Source organism: Sipha flava, unplaced genomic scaffold (assembly GCF_003268045.1).
Source record: "Sipha flava isolate LNK unplaced genomic scaffold, YSA_version1 329_pilon_pilon, whole genome shotgun sequence".
Taxonomy (NCBI): domain Eukaryota; kingdom Metazoa; phylum Arthropoda; class Insecta; order Hemiptera; family Aphididae; genus Sipha; species Sipha flava.
This window is the reverse complement of record NW_020273017.1, coordinates 69,230-89,281: the sequence shown is the minus strand read 5'-3', so window position 1 is coordinate 89,281 and position 20,052 is coordinate 69,230. Positions and strand designations below refer to the sequence as shown.

At 35.5% G+C, this 20,052-nt stretch overlaps 2 protein-coding genes across 2 annotated transcripts; both read right to left on the bottom strand.

The window, feature by feature from the left end:
* Positions 1-956: 956 nt before the first annotated feature.
* On the bottom strand, positions 957-12,870 carry LOC112686891 (probable transaldolase). The gene is made up of 3 exons (XM_025559358.1): positions 12,828-12,870; positions 1,258-1,368; positions 957-1,185 (listed from the first exon to the last, which is right to left on the bottom strand). The coding sequence occupies exons 1-3, from the start codon at positions 12,868-12,870 to the stop codon at positions 1,016-1,018; spliced, it is 324 nt and encodes a 107-aa protein (XP_025415143.1). The 3' UTR covers positions 957-1,015.
* Positions 12,871-18,691: 5,821 nt separating this feature from the next.
* On the bottom strand, positions 18,692-19,768 carry LOC112686890. The gene has a single exon (XM_025559357.1). It carries the CDS (start codon positions 19,766-19,768, stop codon positions 18,692-18,694), a length of 1,077 nt encoding a protein of 358 aa, XP_025415142.1.
* Positions 19,769-20,052: the final 284 nt, after the last annotated feature.

Sequence of the window (20,052 nt, the reverse complement as noted above, 5' to 3'; positions counted from 1 at the left end):
TATGATAGCAGCGACCGTTTGGGTTTGGTAGTAAACGGAGAGGGTATGTTGTCCATCTTGAAAGTGAAGTCGCATAAATACGATATACAATACCGTGAATACTCGTATAATACCGTAAACTGAACTAACTAACTTAACTTAAATAAACTAATAAAGTAACTTAATTAAAATTGCGGTTACGGAATGGGCAAATTATAATCGCACTGACATGCGACCGTGTTACAAATCAATATCAGACTGATCGATCTAATACTTATTAATTACTATTAAAATGGCATGATAAATTACTTCGTTCACCGTTGATGATTTAAAATTACTCCGTTTTTTAAATTGTGCAGTCCCAATTGTCTCCGAAGTCTTCAAAATTGGCAAAGCTGGAAATGAATGATTGTAGTTGTTGCCAATTACTAATAACATCTCCTGCACTCGGTTGGTTAGACACCATTAATACATTATTCATCATTGTAATTGATTTTCTAGACAGGTACTTTTCTGAAACAAAATCTGATAACTAAAATCAGAATGCGAATGAATAAATAAATTTAATTCGTTCGAATTCGATATCGATGTTCAACCAGTATAATATTTCAGAAAGTGATGTGATACGTCGTATAAATCAACTAAATGTTCTTCTATAACTATAAACAATTAACAAACTAAATTACCAATAGTTACAAATATGCAAAATATAATTTTATATCGATTAATAATGACTAATAATACAATTTTTTTAAGTCTGTATTATCAAACGATAATCGATCGAAAAAATAAAAAGTTCATTTAAAAATCAAAAATGTATTTAAATATTAATCAAATATCATTAACAATTATAAATTAAATTATATAACATAATAAAAACATTTGATTTTTTTTTTTCAATAAAATTTCTTGATACACATAATTTTCAATAAAATAAAAATAATAATTAAAATGAATGTATAAATCATCACATTTAACAACATTTTGTTCCCCATAACATACAATTTTCATTTACTAGACATTACAAGACAAGTATTTATTTGATTTCGGTCAACATCTCTGCGAGAATTTTCTCAAGTTTACGAGAATCTGCTGCAAAATTTCTTATGCCTTCAGACAACTTATCATTGGCCATTTTGTCTTCATTCATTTCCCAACGGAATTTGGCTTCATTAATCTCAATTTTTTTCAAATCTGAAGCTTTTCCTAAATAAAAAGTTTATTATGCTCAATAAATTAAATACAAGTATTAATAGCCAAAGTAAAATTAATGTTTACCATTCTTTACAGTCAAATATTCTGTGAGTGGCTCATTGGACAGTTCCAATTCCTCAAGTAACTTTGGACTGATAGTTAACAAATCACATCCAGCCAATGCTTTAATTTCACCTAATACACATAGTTACAATTGTTAAAAACTGTGATACTTAATAAAAATATGTATTCTCAATTCGAGCACTGATTATAATCATAAGTAAAACTATTAATTTCATTATTTCAATTCAACTAAGATAAAAAGTTTAGCCCCTGAGAAGATGAGATAAAATATAAAAAGCGAAAAGAAAAAGAGGTTAGGTAAATATTTCGGTTATTTGACACTGGCCTAAGGGAAGAAAAATAAAAATTTTAAATTAAAATACAAATCTTTGGATACTATTATTTATTTCACGGTACAATTTTTGCAAATTCAAAATTCCACTTTAATATTTTGTATTTTTACCATTTAAAATAATTGTTTCGATTTTCTTTACCCTAAAGCTGCAAACAAGTAGATCAGTAAACTTCATCATATAATATAATTTTCACTACGAAATTGATGTAATACTGAACAAATATTCTTTCCTCGTTCCATATTTTCCACTTATACATTTCAATTAAACTTTTGCGTAGTTTTTGTGTACATTTTAAACCCAAATATGGCCTTTTGAAAACATGGGCCGAGTGGTTCTACATTCCATCAATAATTTTCGAGTTCTGGGTAAATGGGTAATACATAATCTAATAATGGTAAAACGAGAAATATAGAAAAGCTTAAAACTTATTATAGCTGATGAAAATTAAACATTCTAAACTCTGGCGGAAGCTTCATGCTGAGCTAACCCATCAACTACAAAACTAAATGCTATAGTTAGAATATTGATTACCTAAAAAAAAAAAACACAAAACTGCTCTAGAAAAAATGCTATTTTAATTAGAGATATGGGTTTGATACTGAGTGTCAGAGTAATTTAAAATATGAATTGTAATATTAATAGACAATAATATACATTTACATTTTAAATATTAGGTTTATAAAATTATTAAAAATAAATAAAGAAGTAAAACAGAAATAAAAAAATATATATATTTAAAAATATTCTTATTGATTTTCATATTGCACTTTCGCATTGCTGTAAAACTAAAATGTGTCTGATGTTTTCAAGCAAAAGTCGATCGATCAGCTAATACATTTTTGTACAATGAAAAACTTCGTTCAAAATCAACGAACGTTATAGACGCATACTTGAAGTAGATAATGTCATCAGTAGTAAGATATTCTGAAATATCTTCTCCTCGATAAGCGTGTATGATCGGCGTATGTGTGAAAAAAGTACTTGTTTTATAATTCTATAACACGCATACTGTAAATCCAGTGCCGTCACTAGTGGACAACTTAAGCAATTTCCTAGAACCTCGTACTTAATAATAAATTTAAGGGCCCAAAACTTGTCAAGTTAGAATAGTTAGTTAGGAGTAAAGAAATTGTGTTTCTTTTGTCTAGGGCCTAGCAAAAACTCACGACGGCACTGGGTAAATCTTATCCGCACGTAATAAATTGAATAACAACTCCATAATAATAATAATAAAACAATTTTTTTTTAGTATGATTCAACTTTAAAATGCCCCCCACATCTTAAAAAAACTAAAAAAATAAATGATATCAAATATATCAAAAATATTTAAAAAAAAATGACGTTGAAAAAAACAAAAACAAAAAATTAAATAAGTACATTCTGAATTTAGGAAACATAGAACGAATGTTTAGCTGAGATAGCACATTGCACAGGGTCAACATCCTAAATCTACTAATTGGATTACAATTCGGAAATATTTTTCAGCCCTCATCGAAGAACTTGAAACCCACTAATACGGGTTGGTATAGTGATGATGACGACGAGAAAGAGAACGAAAACTGAAATCGCAGCACAATACAGATCGATCGTTCTCGTAAGAAGCACAAATCGATTGAATATTTTTTTAATTTTTTTTCCATAATTAATAGCGCTATTAATTTTATGTCTGAACAGCGATGCCACGCGATCTCATCGGATTACTAGGTGAATCGTTCCGAAGCGTATTTGTACGAGCACATCCTTCATCTTATCGACCGTGTATTGTTGATGGTCGTGCACGTCACATGATAGGTGTAAGTGTTCGTGGTTGCACTGTACACAGTGCACGTTGCTATGTAGGTTATGTGATACATGCACAAAACAAGTAGTAAGTGCAGTTTTCGAAGTTAAAAAAAAAGTCTTATAAAACTGTTTCGTTTTATTTATTTTGTATCCAGCTCATTAATTGATGAGGTGTTTGGCCTCAATATCCGGTGCCAGGCAGCGCAGACGTTGCAATTAGGTATCATCAGTGCTGTAATGCTAAAATAAATCGTGGCTTTACGCGTTATTTCATGTAGTGACTGTCATATGGCACGAACCAACAAAACTCACTCATGAACTACACGTACCTCATTCATGACCGTTTGATGACAAAAACTTGTTGTTAAACGATTACAAATTTGAATTTTTCATTGAAATAATAATAATAATAATAATATATCCGATACCGAACCATGTCGTAAATATTACCACAATTCAGGTCGGTCAAGGTATTACATGGTTATTTGTCAAACTACAAGCTATACGCTAGACACGGCCGTACACCGGCGTACCGTCAACTTCTCGTAAGCCGTACGCCGCGGATTAAAATAGCGTATTGGGGGGTATACGCGGTACACCCCCGTATACCCTCCAATACACCACTGGGTATCACGCGGGACGTCGAAACGCGTTCGGCGAGCGGATTCGGTTCCCGTGCTCAGCGGTGATGCGCGTACACCGGTGCGTACGATGCACTAGGTGCGCGGGTGTAACACTAATCGACGAGTGTACGGCAGACACGGCCGCGCCGAAACGCGGGCAACGATGACGAAACATCAATGCGTTACAATCGTACAATAACGGCGCGCAAAACGAACAATGGCGTGCGTTGGACGATAATGTACCGGGGTTTCGTAAAAACGCACCGGCCCGTTGGTTTTTGACGCAAAAGCGCGTTCCGTTAGTGCACCCGGTCGATCGCGACGGACGTATCCGTACTTAATTGTACGTACACCCGTATGTGCAGACTGCGCGTTGTAAGTTTTTCCCCCGCGAAAGAAAAAAAAAACCCGACGAAAAACCGCAGCCGCGATCTCTGTGTAAAAGAGCGTTTTTCGAAACGGACGAAAACGGCCGCGCGCGTAGGCATCTCGCGCGCAGCGTTACGTAACGCGGGCGTGTGTGTTCACATTTCAATACGCGCAATTAAGAGTTTCCTGCGCGCAGGTCTAACCTGCGGCCGCGCGGGCAACACGATGTGCTTACACGACGTGCATCGTAACAATATTATCTCGTGAAAAGAAAGCGTTGTTTCCAGCGTTCCGGACGACCTTCGGAGAACGATTGGCCCGGTCCTACGGTAAAAAAAAACGTACGCAGACGTTTTAGACGAACACGTACGTGCATATACGTACGAACGGTATACATTATGATGGTATAGAAAAATAATAAGTAAAATGTAAAACGTGATGTGTCGGCGGTTTCGATGAACGGATGTCGCCTTGCCCCGCGCGTACGGGTTTCGGGCGAGTACTTGCGCGAGCGTGTACACCAACCGTTGCGGTTACACCGTAATATTGTTACGTTCGGGTTGCATTTCAGGGACCAGCGGAATAAATCGAAACTTATGGGTAAACGAAGAATAATCAAAACCATATGGGCGGCAGCAGAAGCCATGTGTACAAAACGAACTGATTTATTTTTAGAGAAAAAAAAAAAAATGTTCTGCGTGTTGTTCAGTGAATCGGAATCGAACGGCGTTGCACAGGTGTTGTGGCGCGCGTGTTGGTCTTACACAACGGGGTATTTTACATTCCGCCCGGGAAAATATCCAAGTAAAAAAAAAATACATGTAAATTTCACCTAAAAAAATATGCCGGTACGAAAAACGGATTCGTCAATCGTGTCATATCTGCTTTGCCGCATATTGTGCATCTAATAATTGGAAATATCGGATAGAAATATTATAAATCGTATTCAGTACACGTCCTAGAATTTTATACGCTATAACGGCTCGATTTATAGAATAAGAACGTGAAAATATACTTTTAGTGTTAGACAATTTTAGATTTTCTAAAGTAAACTTATAAGTGATACGTAAGATGTGCTTGTTGATTATCAATTTCTTCGGCCGGAATTTACATGTATGTTTCTTTACCGGATTTTTTTTTTTTCTTTGGCGAAATTTACCATTTTTGGGCGGAATTCACGTGCGCCCGTACACAGCAGTTGTCGTACGACAACGCGTGTTCGTATCACGTTAAAACAGCTCGTTCCGTGGACGAGGTTCGCACGAGGTTTCAGTTGTGTTACTGGACGCTGTGTGAACGGGAAGGAAGAAGGAAAATAAAAATAAACCCACCGCGAAGACCCGAGCGCGCGACTCGTGTGACAGCGATCGACAACGACGAAAACAGGACTTGACACTCGAAACTACCGTCGTGCTGTACCGTCGGACCCGGTGACCGATGCAGTTATAAACGCGACGTACGTCGTAACGAGTCAAGTCCGTCCGCGCAGACGTGTCCACGTCCGCGCGAGAAAGTCGTCCCTCGTTTTATAAAGCATATACGTATTACACGGATATGTGTGTCCGTTCCACTGTCCCGGCCTCGCAGGTACTTATCGGTTTACGAGGTTTTTTCTTTGTTTTCTATTTTATTATTTTTTTTTCCCCCGCGTTCTCTTTTCCGCTTTAACGTTGCGCGTCCATCATCTCGACCAACGGCAGCAAGATAAAACAGTTTTGTTATTGTTGCACACACGAGAGGACGGTGCAACCGGTCTTAGCGGCTACGAGGTAAACGTCCGGGAATCGCCATCAAGGTCGCGCGCGCACACTCACAGACTCTCTCTCGCGCGCGCGGCGCACACACGCTATCGTACGCGCACGACCTTACAAGGTCGTCCTGCGTCCGACCGGACACTTATGCCGCCGCCGCCGCCGTATCCTGCTCACCGCGGCCGCCACTGAATGTGCCACCGGCCCCGCGGACGCTCCGCGAAAGGTGCATACCGTACGTACACTTACTGTACGGGGCCGGAACATCGTTGTACGAGACACCTCGGACCAAGTTGTGTGTTGAGCACACGAGACCGAGAAAAACGTTCCCGATCGTTTTTAACAGCGTGTCCGCTAATGTATTGCTTACGTTACGTGCGTTTGAACCGTGTTTATGTCTGCAGGTGTTATTAAACGAAATCGTATAGGTCGAAATATGAAATCACCAAAAAATTCGTACACTAGGTTACTTAGCACCTATTGTACGTATTTTTGGCCGGTACGCGTAATCAGCAATAGAAGTTAGTCAATACTTGAACGGGTGCAGTAGAAACACTACCTTTTTCCTCGGTTTGTCGTAGTACCCAGTGATCAGGTTCCGCACCTTGATGATTTATAATTCATTTTTTCCATACTTTGATTACAAACCAACGAGTCTGTGACGTTATTCTACGGCAGGGGTCGGCAACCTTTTGAACCACGCTGGCCATATTTTTTTTTAAATGTTTATCAATGGCCACATTAAAAAAAAATTTTTACTTATGATATATACTAATAATAGTGTTCCTATTATATTTGATTATTTTACATAAAAATATGAGTGTAAAAAATACCAATAATACTGGAAAAAATTGCTTTTACGAAAAAATTTAATTTTTTGACAAATCAAACATAATGGCTTACCTTTGTTTTCGACGAAAAAGTATAAATCAACCAGAGAATTATTAAAAAAACGATGTTCATTACAAATTTTTCTTTTTTTAGTCGCCATAATGTTTGGATTTACTTGTAAAACGAAACTATTACAAACGCAAACAGTCACACGTACAGGCGTAATCACGGTGTAATACTAATTGCTACGAACGCAAAGTAACTATGCCCATAGATTAAATATACTAGATACATATGTATTAAATACATAGATTAAATATATTCAAAATTTTAATTTTTAAATATAGGTATATAAGTATATTTAATTTATCCTATGACTGAGCAGTGCAGCCATCATTATCTTCGACTCCGATTAGATAATAATAACAATTGTATAGATTAAACTGACTATATAACATAGAATAAACATCAACGATTATAACATATTAACGATTAGATTAGATTTTATTAATAAAGAAAAAAGAATTGAATAGTATTGAAAACTGTATGAAAAATTTTATCGAACAAATATAAAACACAAAAATTAACCACCTTTGTGCGGGCCATAAGCGGCCCACGGGTTGCCAAACCCTGTTCTACGGTATCGTGTTTTCAACTCGTCCGACGGTATTTCTGTACATATACGACATTACGTCGGGGAATTTGGGCCACTTACCGATGCCGTTAATTATTTTTCGGTTCGTGGACCAGCATCGAGTCCTAATGGACCTCGGTCGGCGTTGCTGCTACCGTATGTGCAGGTGTAGTCGATCGTGTTTCACGATTAAATAACTTCAATCCGTTTGGAATCGTCAAGTTGGCCGAGGTGCACGGACAATGAACAGCACGAATGAGTTGACGGATAGCGTTGATGTCCGCGAAAACAAAATCTTAAGATTCGAACTTGGCGCTGGTAGACAAACGGTTTGAGAAGGTCACCTGAACTTTCGTTACTTCGGCTACTTCGTTTCGACGTATGTATGATAAACATGTTTCCTATATGCTTACACGTGCACGTGATATAAACATATGTATACCCGTAACACGCCTCATCAGTCATTGATCCGCGTCATTAGGACTGTAATGATAGTATACGCACTCCATCGGCTTGTAATGTACCGTCGGAACGGGTACCGTGAAACGTACGCCATCAAATTTTCGATTATAAACGTCCGGGCGCGATGGTAACGTGTGCTTACGATTTGAATTTGCAATCTACCGGGAGAAGCATAATTTTTACCGTCGGGGGGAAAAAAAACGCAAAACCTTCCGTCTTAATCGATCGATTCGATAAAGTAATTTTTGCACGTTAAGCGTAATATGAGTGGGTGCTTTATGTTTTTATACACTGGGAAGTTTTCACGAAATGCGCGTGGTGTAAAAAACGTGATGGTTTTCACATTTTTATTCGACCGTCGGCACCGCCACAGGAAATGAAACGGACAACGTAATAACAATATTCATAGTGCATTACAACGACCGGTATTTAGTGTATACATAGCGCTTCTGCTTTCCTAGCGCGGTTTTTTTCATCGCGTCGTACCTATCCGGCACCGCGTACGACCGGCGCGACCGAGAAGAATTCGCTGGTTTTTACATTATTATTATTTCTTCTCCTTCTTTCGGCGTCTCCGAAGCAGCTCTCGACGCGCGTTTTTTTTTTTTGCTCTCGCGTACACAGCACACGCGAAACGATTTCCAGAAACATAGCAGTACCTTTGATCACGTTCCGATGGTCTCTCGAATGTTAAACATCTTCCGACGAACATTAACGCCGAACGGTCTTGTACAGCGGCCGCGACCGGTAGTCGACGGCGTAACAATAATTTACCGGACCCGGTGCAGGGTACGTGATATTATACTCTTCGCGCGGCGGAGTTGGTCTGCCGTTCGGAGGGGAAAAAAAAATCATCGTCCGAGGTTAAGGCCCCGCCGAGAATGTCGCGCCGCGGTTTCGTGTGTTCGAACGCGATTGCCGATCGAAGACAACGTTCCCGAGAGATTAAACAATATGATTACCGCAGTGGCGTTCTTTTGCGATACACGTAATATGTATGTATATTATGTAGACGCGGGGAGCTGAAAAAAAAAAATACGTGGACTGTCCGAATCCGATCCCGCGCGACAAAACGCTAATAAAACACGTTGTCGTTAATTCGTTCTTGGCCACAGCGATACGAATGCTGACCGTAAATCACGCACTGTGACGGTGCTAGAGTTTGCGAGGCCCTGGGCAAAATAAACGTTGCGTCTTATAATTTATACTAATAAAATATTTTAAGTTCAGTTAAATCAGAACCGCGGGGCCTTAATTATAATTTAAGGCGCGGGGCCCTGGGCAACTGCCCCTATTGCCCACCCAGTGGCGCCGTCCCTGATCACGTATTAAATCACGATCCTTTACACGTTCGATAATAAACGTTTCCTCCCGTGCTGCGACATGTGATGCTGATACCCCCCACTACCGTTACTGTAGCGATTACACACGGCTTTCAGGCACGCGTACCGCCGATGTTTACGAACGAGAAACTCGGTCCGACGCCAAGAAAAGAAGTTTGAAGTTGTCGCAACGCAGTGCGAGGCTATAAATCCCAACAGATCAGACAAGGGCGGTCACGGGTGACCAATGTAATTTTATATTAGAAATAATCAAACTTTTTTATAAAAACTGAGGTATAGCAGATAAGCAAAAATATATCAGGCGAACGGTGGGCTTATCTATAAAAGGGTATGGGATAAACCGGTGCATAGTAGTTAATGTTATAATCTAGTTATTAGTGTCATATCTCAGTCCGGTCGCCCGTGATCGGGCCTTGCCTGTAGAGGGTTAATAACGTTTCATGCGCTGCAGTAATTGAACGTGTACGCTCTCTGCAGTAACTTTTCGTTTATAAATCACGTGATTTTTTTTAAATTTAAGAGTTTAATTAAGATTTAATAAGATTCGATTAAACGCGATACAATAACTCTGAAACGAACAACAGTTTAATTGAACCGTTTAATGCACTATTACAACAATACACGGTGACCTTTGATGATGTCTCATTTCGTATTGATATCAAACCGTAACAACGTGTACCGATGACGATGATCGTCGTTCATTACCTACGTACGTTCATGTCGAACGCGGTAACTGCGTGTTTTTATACCAAACACAGTTTTCAACACACATTTTTCGTTATGACAAGGGCTATTTTTGCCGATTTGGCCAGAAAGTCCTAAAACGATTGGCTGTTTCGTTTCGTACTTCTGTTATATAATTCGCGGTACTGTGACTTTGAACATATGAATTGGTATGCACTGCTTACAGGGGAGACCTCGAAAAGGTATAGCAGCACCTCCCCCGGTCAATAATTAAAGTGCTGTATACTTAGCGAGCTAAAGTATTCGGACTCGCCCGGGAGATATTTTATTATTTAAGATTAGAGTGATTACTAATCCTTAACCAAAAATAATTACGTTGATAAAACACATAATCGTCAAATGATATTTAATTTTTCATCGATTTCTACCACGTGTATTTATATTTACTTCGATCGGTAACTATCAAAATCAACGTATTCAATATATAATACAATATTTCCTGTATAACCAAAAAGTGAAAAATGTATTCAGCCTAAAACTGTTTCGACTGTTAAAAGAGGGATTTTTTTAAAAAAAAATCACTTTATTAAATTTAAAGCATATACGTTTTGTCGTTTTAAGAGGTGGCGATTAGTGAGTGAGTGAATGATATTTATTTATATTGTATAAATTAGGAGTTTGTTAGAAAGTATAATGGTAAACTACCATTAAGTCGAAATGTATTAAGAAGATTTCTGTATCTCCTTGTAAAAAAAATGATACAATTGAAATAATATTACATAATTCGTTTTTAAAGAAATAGGGTTTTTTTTTGGGGGGGGGGAGACAAGTATACGTACAAAATTAGATTGTCATATTAAGTCTAAAATAAAATCCCTGCAAAGTACTCGACATACGTAAAAGAAAAATACAAGAAGACAAACTGTGTCTGATTAAACGAAAAAAAAAAATTTAATTTAAAGAATCTTAAGATAAAAATTTTGATATCGCTCATGGCGATACTTTTGTTTTTATGATGATTCCCAATGATAGATAATTTTTACTGGTTTAAAAAAAAAAAGAGAGAGAGAAAAAGAGAGGAAGAGAGATATAAATGGGGTAATATAGTTACCAGTTGACAAGAATTCAGTGAAGAGAATATCGTAGAATACTTCAAAACGACAAAGATTAATTAATTATTACGTATAAATAAAGCGTAGATTGATAAAACCTCATTAAAACATTACTGTATAATTATTGAACATTTTAATTGTTTAATGATAAATAATAATATACTATTCGTTAAATAGTTTTTTTCTTAACATATCTGCATATTACACAAATATTCGAAGTATACACTTAGTACAGATTACAGATGAAATGCTCTCTACTTCTATCCACAACAAGATCGCTAATAATCTATGCATGCTCAGTACGGGCAGTTGATTCACAAACAAAAACTAAAAAACTCTAAACTCTTCGAAACCTTTTTTTTAGAATATCTCTAAAGGCCCTGTGGTTCATAGGAAATAATCAACTACACAACGATACTATACTTGAATAACTCAAAAAATCAAAAATTTATACGAAAATTTCCATAAAGCTAAAGAAGCACTGCACTGGAAAATCGGGCGACCGATCTACCAAACTAAGACTAAAACCACGGGTACGGCAAGATATACTGGAAGAAGACCTGACTCATAAATCTAACTAACTAAAATGTATTTAAAATTAATTTGTAAACTTAATTGTAAATTGTAAAAATGTATTGAAATGATTATATTAATAAATAAAAGTACATATTTGTCACTAGGTATCCGGTATAAGAAAAAACTGTGTACAAACCTAGAGTATAGCAATTATTATAATTTCATGCTTGAAAATATGTGAAATAAATATAAAAAAAAGTTAAAATATTTTATAATTGTCTATACTATGGAATTCAGTAAACCGTTTCGAAGTTCCCACACCGAAAATTATTGTTGGTGTACTGAACTAATTATAAAAATGCATAATGATTTTAACTTGGAAACGATCGCAGTGAAAGAACAATAATTCAAAAACCGCGTCCGGCTTAGTGTGAAAAAATGTAAAGAGGGACTATTGTTACGGGCATAAACTCGTTTCATTTTATTAAAACGTTTTATTGGTTTCGACCGTCTCGTAATAATGAATCGAAATAAAAAACGAAAAGTCAGTTATTTCCGAAACTGATCGACATTACGTTTCTTACCGCTGTTGTTCGATCGAAGGATATCAATTGTCATTTATTCATCGTGTATCGTTTTTCTTCCGAATGGAAAATCACGTGTTTACGTCGTTCTCTCGTGGTCGTCGTAGGTTACCACGTTACAATAGTTATCGTGGTAACACATCGCGTCGTGACGGGCTCGGCGGCGTGTGCCATTAAAAACGTCGTCGAATCCCGGATCGGTTTCCAATCGTTTTTTCCCCGTTATCCGCAGCGCACCGGTGTCGTAAACGCAGCATTGTATTTGTACGATGTTCGCGTTGCAAAACCGATTTTTCCCAAGGACGGTCGGGCCGCGCGCGTATCCGATCGGAGGTGCAACTAGGAATTTTTACGCGCGGGGAAAACCTTAAAATCACGACCAATAATCAAACACTCTTCTCAAGAATTTTTTTCTAAAAATTGCTAAGATTTCTGATATGCAATCATGCTCATTGAGTCTCGACCTAATATCAGTGCTCAACAAAGTTGAAAATATCAGACTGGTTGTTGATAATTACGAAAATTACACCCTCTAAGATTGTACGCCCAGGGATGAATCCCCGTATTCCACCTCCTAGTTCTGCCATTCTTTCGAATTCGAAACGGCGGTGGATGATGTTGCTCGCGTCGAATCGACAACTACGATAAACAGCCGATCGCAACTCTCGCGGAATTCGGCGGGCCCGGAAATCGAAATCTTCGCCTCGAGGAAGACGACGACGATCGAAATCTACTGCGCCGACCGTTGCGGTCACATGTCGTCCGTCGTACCGAACCGGTCTCTGTGCCATCGGATCGCGTGCGCAAGGGAATTGCATGCGACTGCGTAGTACCAGCCGAGTAATACGAGATGAAAATCGAACGAGCGAACGCGATTTTTTTATTTTCTCCACCACTCGTAGACGTTTACGCGCTTTCTTGTTTTCTCTGCGCGCGCGAGCTCGTCAATGCGATACAAATAACTTTTGTCGTGTTCGACACTCACAACGATGTACATATCAAACGCAGTTACATCTGAATCGTCGATGCTACGCGTTTTGCGTCGTTTTCCAAAGCTTTTCGTGCGGCGCCCAGATAACGTGTGTTTTTGTTTGAAAACAATAGGTTAGTTAATTTTTGCATTATTTTTTTTTCAAATTTTTTCTGAAAATTCTTTAATTTGCAAACTTCGTATTCTTCGTTCATTGAATCAATTTTGTTGTATTGTTTTATCAGAACGTTTTCGGAACTTTTTCAAATTTGTATTTCAAATTTTACTTCAAGATCCCAATGTGTTAACGTGGTTTTAGGATAAAAATATTTAACATAATTTTTATTCGAAAATGTAAAGCTCTAGTGTTCTAGCGCAACTGAAACGTACAATGATCTCAAACGATCCAATTCAACTTATTGAAATAATTAATATTATATGGGAAACCTTTTTTATTTCCGTACTTAAATAACTCGAAGATATTCAGTTCTGTTCCTTAAAACTTTTTCATACAAATAATTTTTTTTTCTAATTTAATCAATTTTATCAACTATCATCTAAAACATTATTTCATTTATTTATTTTTTCATGCAACACCTAAATATTTTAGGGAAAAACATTTTTTAGTTATTATACATACATTCCCAATACTGATCTTCGTGGGATCGAATGTATTTACTATAATATATTATTTCACGGAGTTAGAAAATCGACTTTAAAGATAAAATAATTGAAAGGCATAGAAAACAATAAAAGCGTTATATAGGTACTGTATTTGCATATTTTTATTTTTAGCCACGACAATATTGAATAGTATATGTTGTACACTCATATTAGTAAAGACAACAGGTTCCCGAAGTGGTTTATATCGACCCCCTGGTGTCGATTCTAACCAGTAAGGGGTCTATATCTATGAAAATTGGGAGATACATCATGTGTAAATAGGGGTTAGTTATAAGTCAAAAATGCGTGTTGTCATTTTTACGAAAAATATATGTGCGACGATGCGAACAAAAACGATTAGGTATTATAACGAATACTGTCGATAACTACTAACGGAATCGAAGATGAATATCGGAATATTAAGATAAGATCAAATTACACATTCAACCGTTCATATTTAGGTCTCACTAATAACTAATAATTAGTATTTGCAATTCTTATCGTTTTAATTACTAAAAAAATTATATGAATATTATCATTATTAAAGAAATAAAGGTGTTATTAAAAACAACACGTCTTTTATTTTAAAAAAAAAATGCAGTCCATAGTAAAGCAAATTCAGGTGAGCAGTTCCATGTAAGCTATGAAAAACACCAAGATGAATTTGTAAAAATTTAATTTTAGGGGTCTACGAAAATGGAAAAAATTGGCACGTGGTTTACGGGGGAAACAAGTTTGGGAATCTCTGGTATAGAGTTATGGAATCGATGAAAGGAAGAATGTATGTGTGTTTAAAACGCGTCGAGACGGTTTGAGAAGAACGTTGTTCGAAATAGGCCAGGGCATTGTTTTATTATAATCCATTTCGACAGAGCAATATTTAGCGTGTATGAATATTTTAAAAGCATCACACAATGTTATTAATTAAAATGTTGGGCAAGGTGTTTGCATACATCCACGAGAATATATTTTCCTAACAAATTTCGCGTACATTTTGCAAGATCACAAGGAATGTGGAATCCAAAAAATCTCATTATTCGCATTGCGTAAATAACGTATATTTATCGTAGATATTCCTCATCTTGCTCATGTTTTAACAACATTCAAACGGATACTCAACACGGCACATTGTTGTACATTATTTTTGTTTCGCCCAAAATCTAAAAAAGAAAATGTAGAAAGAAAAAAAAAATCGTTGAGTACAAATTAAAGTAATCGACACCTAGTTATTTCATATTTAAATTAAAAAGGAAAAGTAGATCAGAATATTTACGCAGAAAGATTTCATTAGTTAACGTTGAGGCTAGAGAATTAATTAAATAGTTAAATTTAAGTCTTTCAAGAATTAATACTATGTAAAGCTTGCAACCTAGGTGCTTGTCCCTGTACAACTTTAAACGTAAGAACGTTTAGTTAGTGTTGGTTTGTTAGGCGTTGACAAATTTCGTTTTGTAATTGGTGCCATCATTTTTTTGTGTCGTTTTTGACCTATGCACAGCGCACATTTCACGGTCAGTACTAACTACTAGACGGTTCGATGCAATCTTTGGCGATGGCGTGATCTCCATCATAACAGCAACAATATTTTTCCTAGTGAAAACATATTAGAGCTGACACAATTTATTTATTAGTTTCGTTATAATATTTCAAGTCGCACCCAGTTAAGTATTGAATCTTATGAAATTTTTCACTTCTTATTCCTTACGCATCATTGCTGTATCAAATTTTTAAATTATACATTTGAAACCGTTCGAATAAAACTTGTTGTTGATTGTTTACCATTCATAAATTAAGTAGGGTAGGTTTGGTTTTCAGAAAAATATTGTTGAATGTTAAAACTATTTGTTAGTCTGGTAATCGAACGTTGTACGACAGTACGTGTAACTTTTTAAAATTACGAAAATATCGCTCTACGACAAAATTATTGTCCTTAAGGTATAATACATTGGTACACATTGTGCGTGGATTAGTAAATGTTTACACGTTAACGAGGTCGATTGTTTTAGCTAAATCCACACTATGTGTGTCATAGTTTTCCAAACCGAACCTAAATAAATGAATCGGCCTAGACCCTAAAGTAATGAGCAACATTAGTAACCGCACGAATGAGTTAATACTACGGCACGATAACGCAATGCAATTCTTTATTATGGTCGTTTTATTGTTTATTTATTTATTTTTATTATTATCATTACAATAATAAACACAACAGAAAAACGGGACAATCATGTTTCGTATTTGTATTAATTTGTTTTTTACCAACACTCAGTTGTTTCTGTCTCGTACAGTGGTCCGACCCGCTGTTCATCCACAACAGCAGTTACAGGGAAAGTTATAGACACTAGTAATGGTCGTTTAATTTTTTTAAGTCGTATAATGTTATGAAAATTCAAACGAAAAATGAAAAATGTTGACTTTCATTACTAATATAACAGTAAACAAATCGCCGTGTAAAATATTTATCGTACCATGATACAACGAATTCGGCATTAATTGTTCGTGTGAATATATATTAAATAAAGGAAATATATTTTAATTTCGTCTTCCGCGGTTACGATGTACTCGTATGAATACGACTCTCAGGTCATGTCAATGTCAAAAAAGGACCGTGTATGGCTTATAATTAATTTATCGAACCGACCCCTTTCAAATCGCAGTGTTTAGATGTGTATCAAAAATGGTATGTTACGTTGTTATATTATAATCGATTAACATAATTATATTGAAGAGCGAGCGCAGGGATTTCAGCAAAATATGTTTGTGTACAAAAATAATTATCAAAACGAGGAAAACGATTGAAGTACCAAAACAAGGTACCCGCGATCGCCGGTACAAATATAACTATATGTTTTAATTAAAGTATTAAATTAGCGGGTTTACAAAATAACTAGATAATTTATAAAATAACTAAAACGTTTAGATAATCTATTTTAGTTCATTTTTTAACAAGTTATTTTCATACATTCCCGGGACTCACTTCGTTAATGTGTTACATTGTACAAAATATGTGTGATATCGTTATTTTACTTGTTCCGAATTACTGCGCAGTCAGTGGAAACTGGTCAGGGGTTTTTTAAGTGCACATACAGTCGAACTTGATTAACTCGAAGTTGAAGGGACCGGAAAAAAGTTTGAGTTATCCAAGAATTCGAGTTAACCGAATTAAAAATGTTTAAAACAGTACGAAATATATTAATTCATATGTATTTATTATCAATAAAGTATATATCAACAGCTCACTCAGGGATATTTTTTTTGTCACGTGTCTGTTTAAACCATTTGTAAACGCACTCTTCAACATTAGGATTTTCTGATTTTCTAGCCCTTATTCTGTCTTTTTTACTGGACGTAGCAAACTTATTTAAAATTGTTTCTTTATTTTTACGACAATTTTAAAATGTGTTAAGTAGAATACCAAATCTTTAGCCTTCTATCAAAAATTTGTTTCCAATCCATTTTCAACTTCCCGTATATGTACCGCTTTTTCCTCGTATTTTAGCATTTTTAGCACGCGTTTTGACGACATTACGAACGAAAAATTACTTACGATCACGTTGAAATGAACACAGAGCACTGAACACTGAAGTCATGCATTGTCATGTAGTAAACCAGTAAGATAAACCAACTATCGGTATCGATATCACTAATGAGTAATGACTTTATTTTCGATATTAAAATTTATACATAGGTACACGAGGGAAATAAAAATTTTATAATATTCATAAAACTTAAATCTTCGAGTTATCCACGAAAATATTCGAGTTAAACAAAATTGTTTCACGTTGTTTAAATAGGAAATTCTAGGAACCGGAGAAAAACTTCGAGATATCGACGATTTCAAATTAAAGAAGTTCGAGATAACCAAATTCGACTGTATGACAAAAAATATTATTGCTATGTATTTGCATAAAAAAAAGGAGCTGTTCAACTATAAATGCCACAATAGCCTTTCATGTAAATCTTATTTTCAAGACGGCCGACTTCTACGATAACTCGTCGCCGCCGATATAATAAATACCTAAGTATAACCATTGATTATAAATACTAGTTTTTATAATCGATGGTATAAATAACACATGATGTACCTAATTTTTTTTTTTATGATTTGATTAGAATAAAATAAAATCATTTATTGTTTCTATCAGTGTTTACAACTGACTATTTAATTATAATTATTATTATTATTATTCTTTTACATGAAACATAATACATTATTAAATATTGTAAGAAAAATAAAGTTAATACTATATATATATATATATATATATATAGGCCTATAGTTAATACGGATTCGACAGCGTTAAGTTGATATATTCAAACGGTACAGGAGAAAAAAAAAGCCTGAATACGTATGCCCAAGAGTAAAGGACCGCATGTGTTTGACCATATCGGTGCCACTGACTTTCGATGACCTATAGTTATTTCTATCGTTTGCACAACTGTTTTTACGGTACATAGATCAGTGACGTGACGACTGGTGACATATGATATTGTGACAGTACATCATTTTAATATGGTCCAAATTTACAATAATCGGTATTTTTATCTACTTCGTTTCTTCTTAGGCGTTCAATGGCGACATAACCGCGTAGATGTGTCTCTCAAGTACAAGAGATAATAAATTAGGAAAAATACAAATATAACCTTTCTTAATAAATTTCACATCAATTATCAGTAATAATATAATACTATAAATATATATTTTTTTTTTTTAGGTACAATTATCTGTAATACTAAACAAAATTATAAATAAGTTTACAAAAATGTGTGAAAATTCATTTGTTCTCTACAGTGTGAAAATCAAAATTCCAAAAATATTTGATTGTTGCAATAGCACACTCTTTTTTAGCAGCCTTTTTTGTTGATCCTTTTCCGGTAAACGAAACACCATCCATTTCGCATTTTATTTCAAAACATGATGGGATGTTAGAACGAATTGTTGTTTCAGTGAATTGAATACCCGGTGTCATTTGATACAATAATTGTACAGGGTTATAATTTTCTGGTTTATTAGGAAATTTTTTCATACCACCAACCTTAGGTAGAGGTCTTACTGTTTCTTCTGGTATAACTTTTGAAACTGGCTGTAATTCCCATTGAGTTATCAAATTGTGCATAGCCAATGAACCAAAATGTGGCCATGGGAAATCTTCCTCAGATGGTCCTTTAGGTTTTGACGATGTAACACATTCATCCTCCACTTTTGATTTCTCAAAATATTCAACTTTTTTTTCTGGTCTTTCATTAATTTTTTTTTTCAACGTATCACGCAAAAAATTTTCACATGCTTTTTGTTTTGCTTGAGATTTAGAAACATGATCTCCAGTATAAACTTGTCCATCAATTTCAATTGAAGCAGTAAAAACCGCAAAGCTATTGTTATGTAGACGACCTTCTAATTTAATTGGTACATCTTTATACAACTCATAAAATACCATTAATGGACTCTTGGGACATACTAAACTTCGCTTTCGGGCATTGATTCGCTTTTTTTGTTCTTTCTTATTAATTTTACGTTTGGTTGGCCATTTGATTTCTGTTTTTCCAGTTATTGATTCATCAACACAATGACCATCAATGTTTTTAATCAAACTACTTTTATCTTTGATTTTAAATACCTCTGAAAATTCAGAAACTGGATTTTGAACTTGTGACTGAGAGTATTGGATTGGTGGTGGCAAATTATTTAGGGCTATATTTCTTTGATGCATTTGAGTCTGTCCAGTTGATTTGGCTGTTACAAATGTTGTTACATAGGGCATATTTCTTGCTTCTGTTTTCCACACAAACGGCCGAACAATTTTCATTTTTCTCGTGTAATCACTCTCTCTTGAACTCCTAGAGTTATACATAATGACTATTTTTCCTTGAATATCAGAACAGTATGAAATTCTTTTCAAGTTTCAACGAACAAGGCGCAAATTAATTATTCCAAAATATCGGGAAACTTCGGAACGAACAATCGTAATAAACGATAAACTAAATAGATACAAATAAACAATAAGCCATCAACAACTTTTTGCAAGTCAAGGCAACGAAATATCAGTACTACTAGTTGCAAATATTTTTACTATATTACATTTCTACTTGCCTTGTGCTCAGAATCTGTTCAGCACACCGTGTACCACTTACAGAA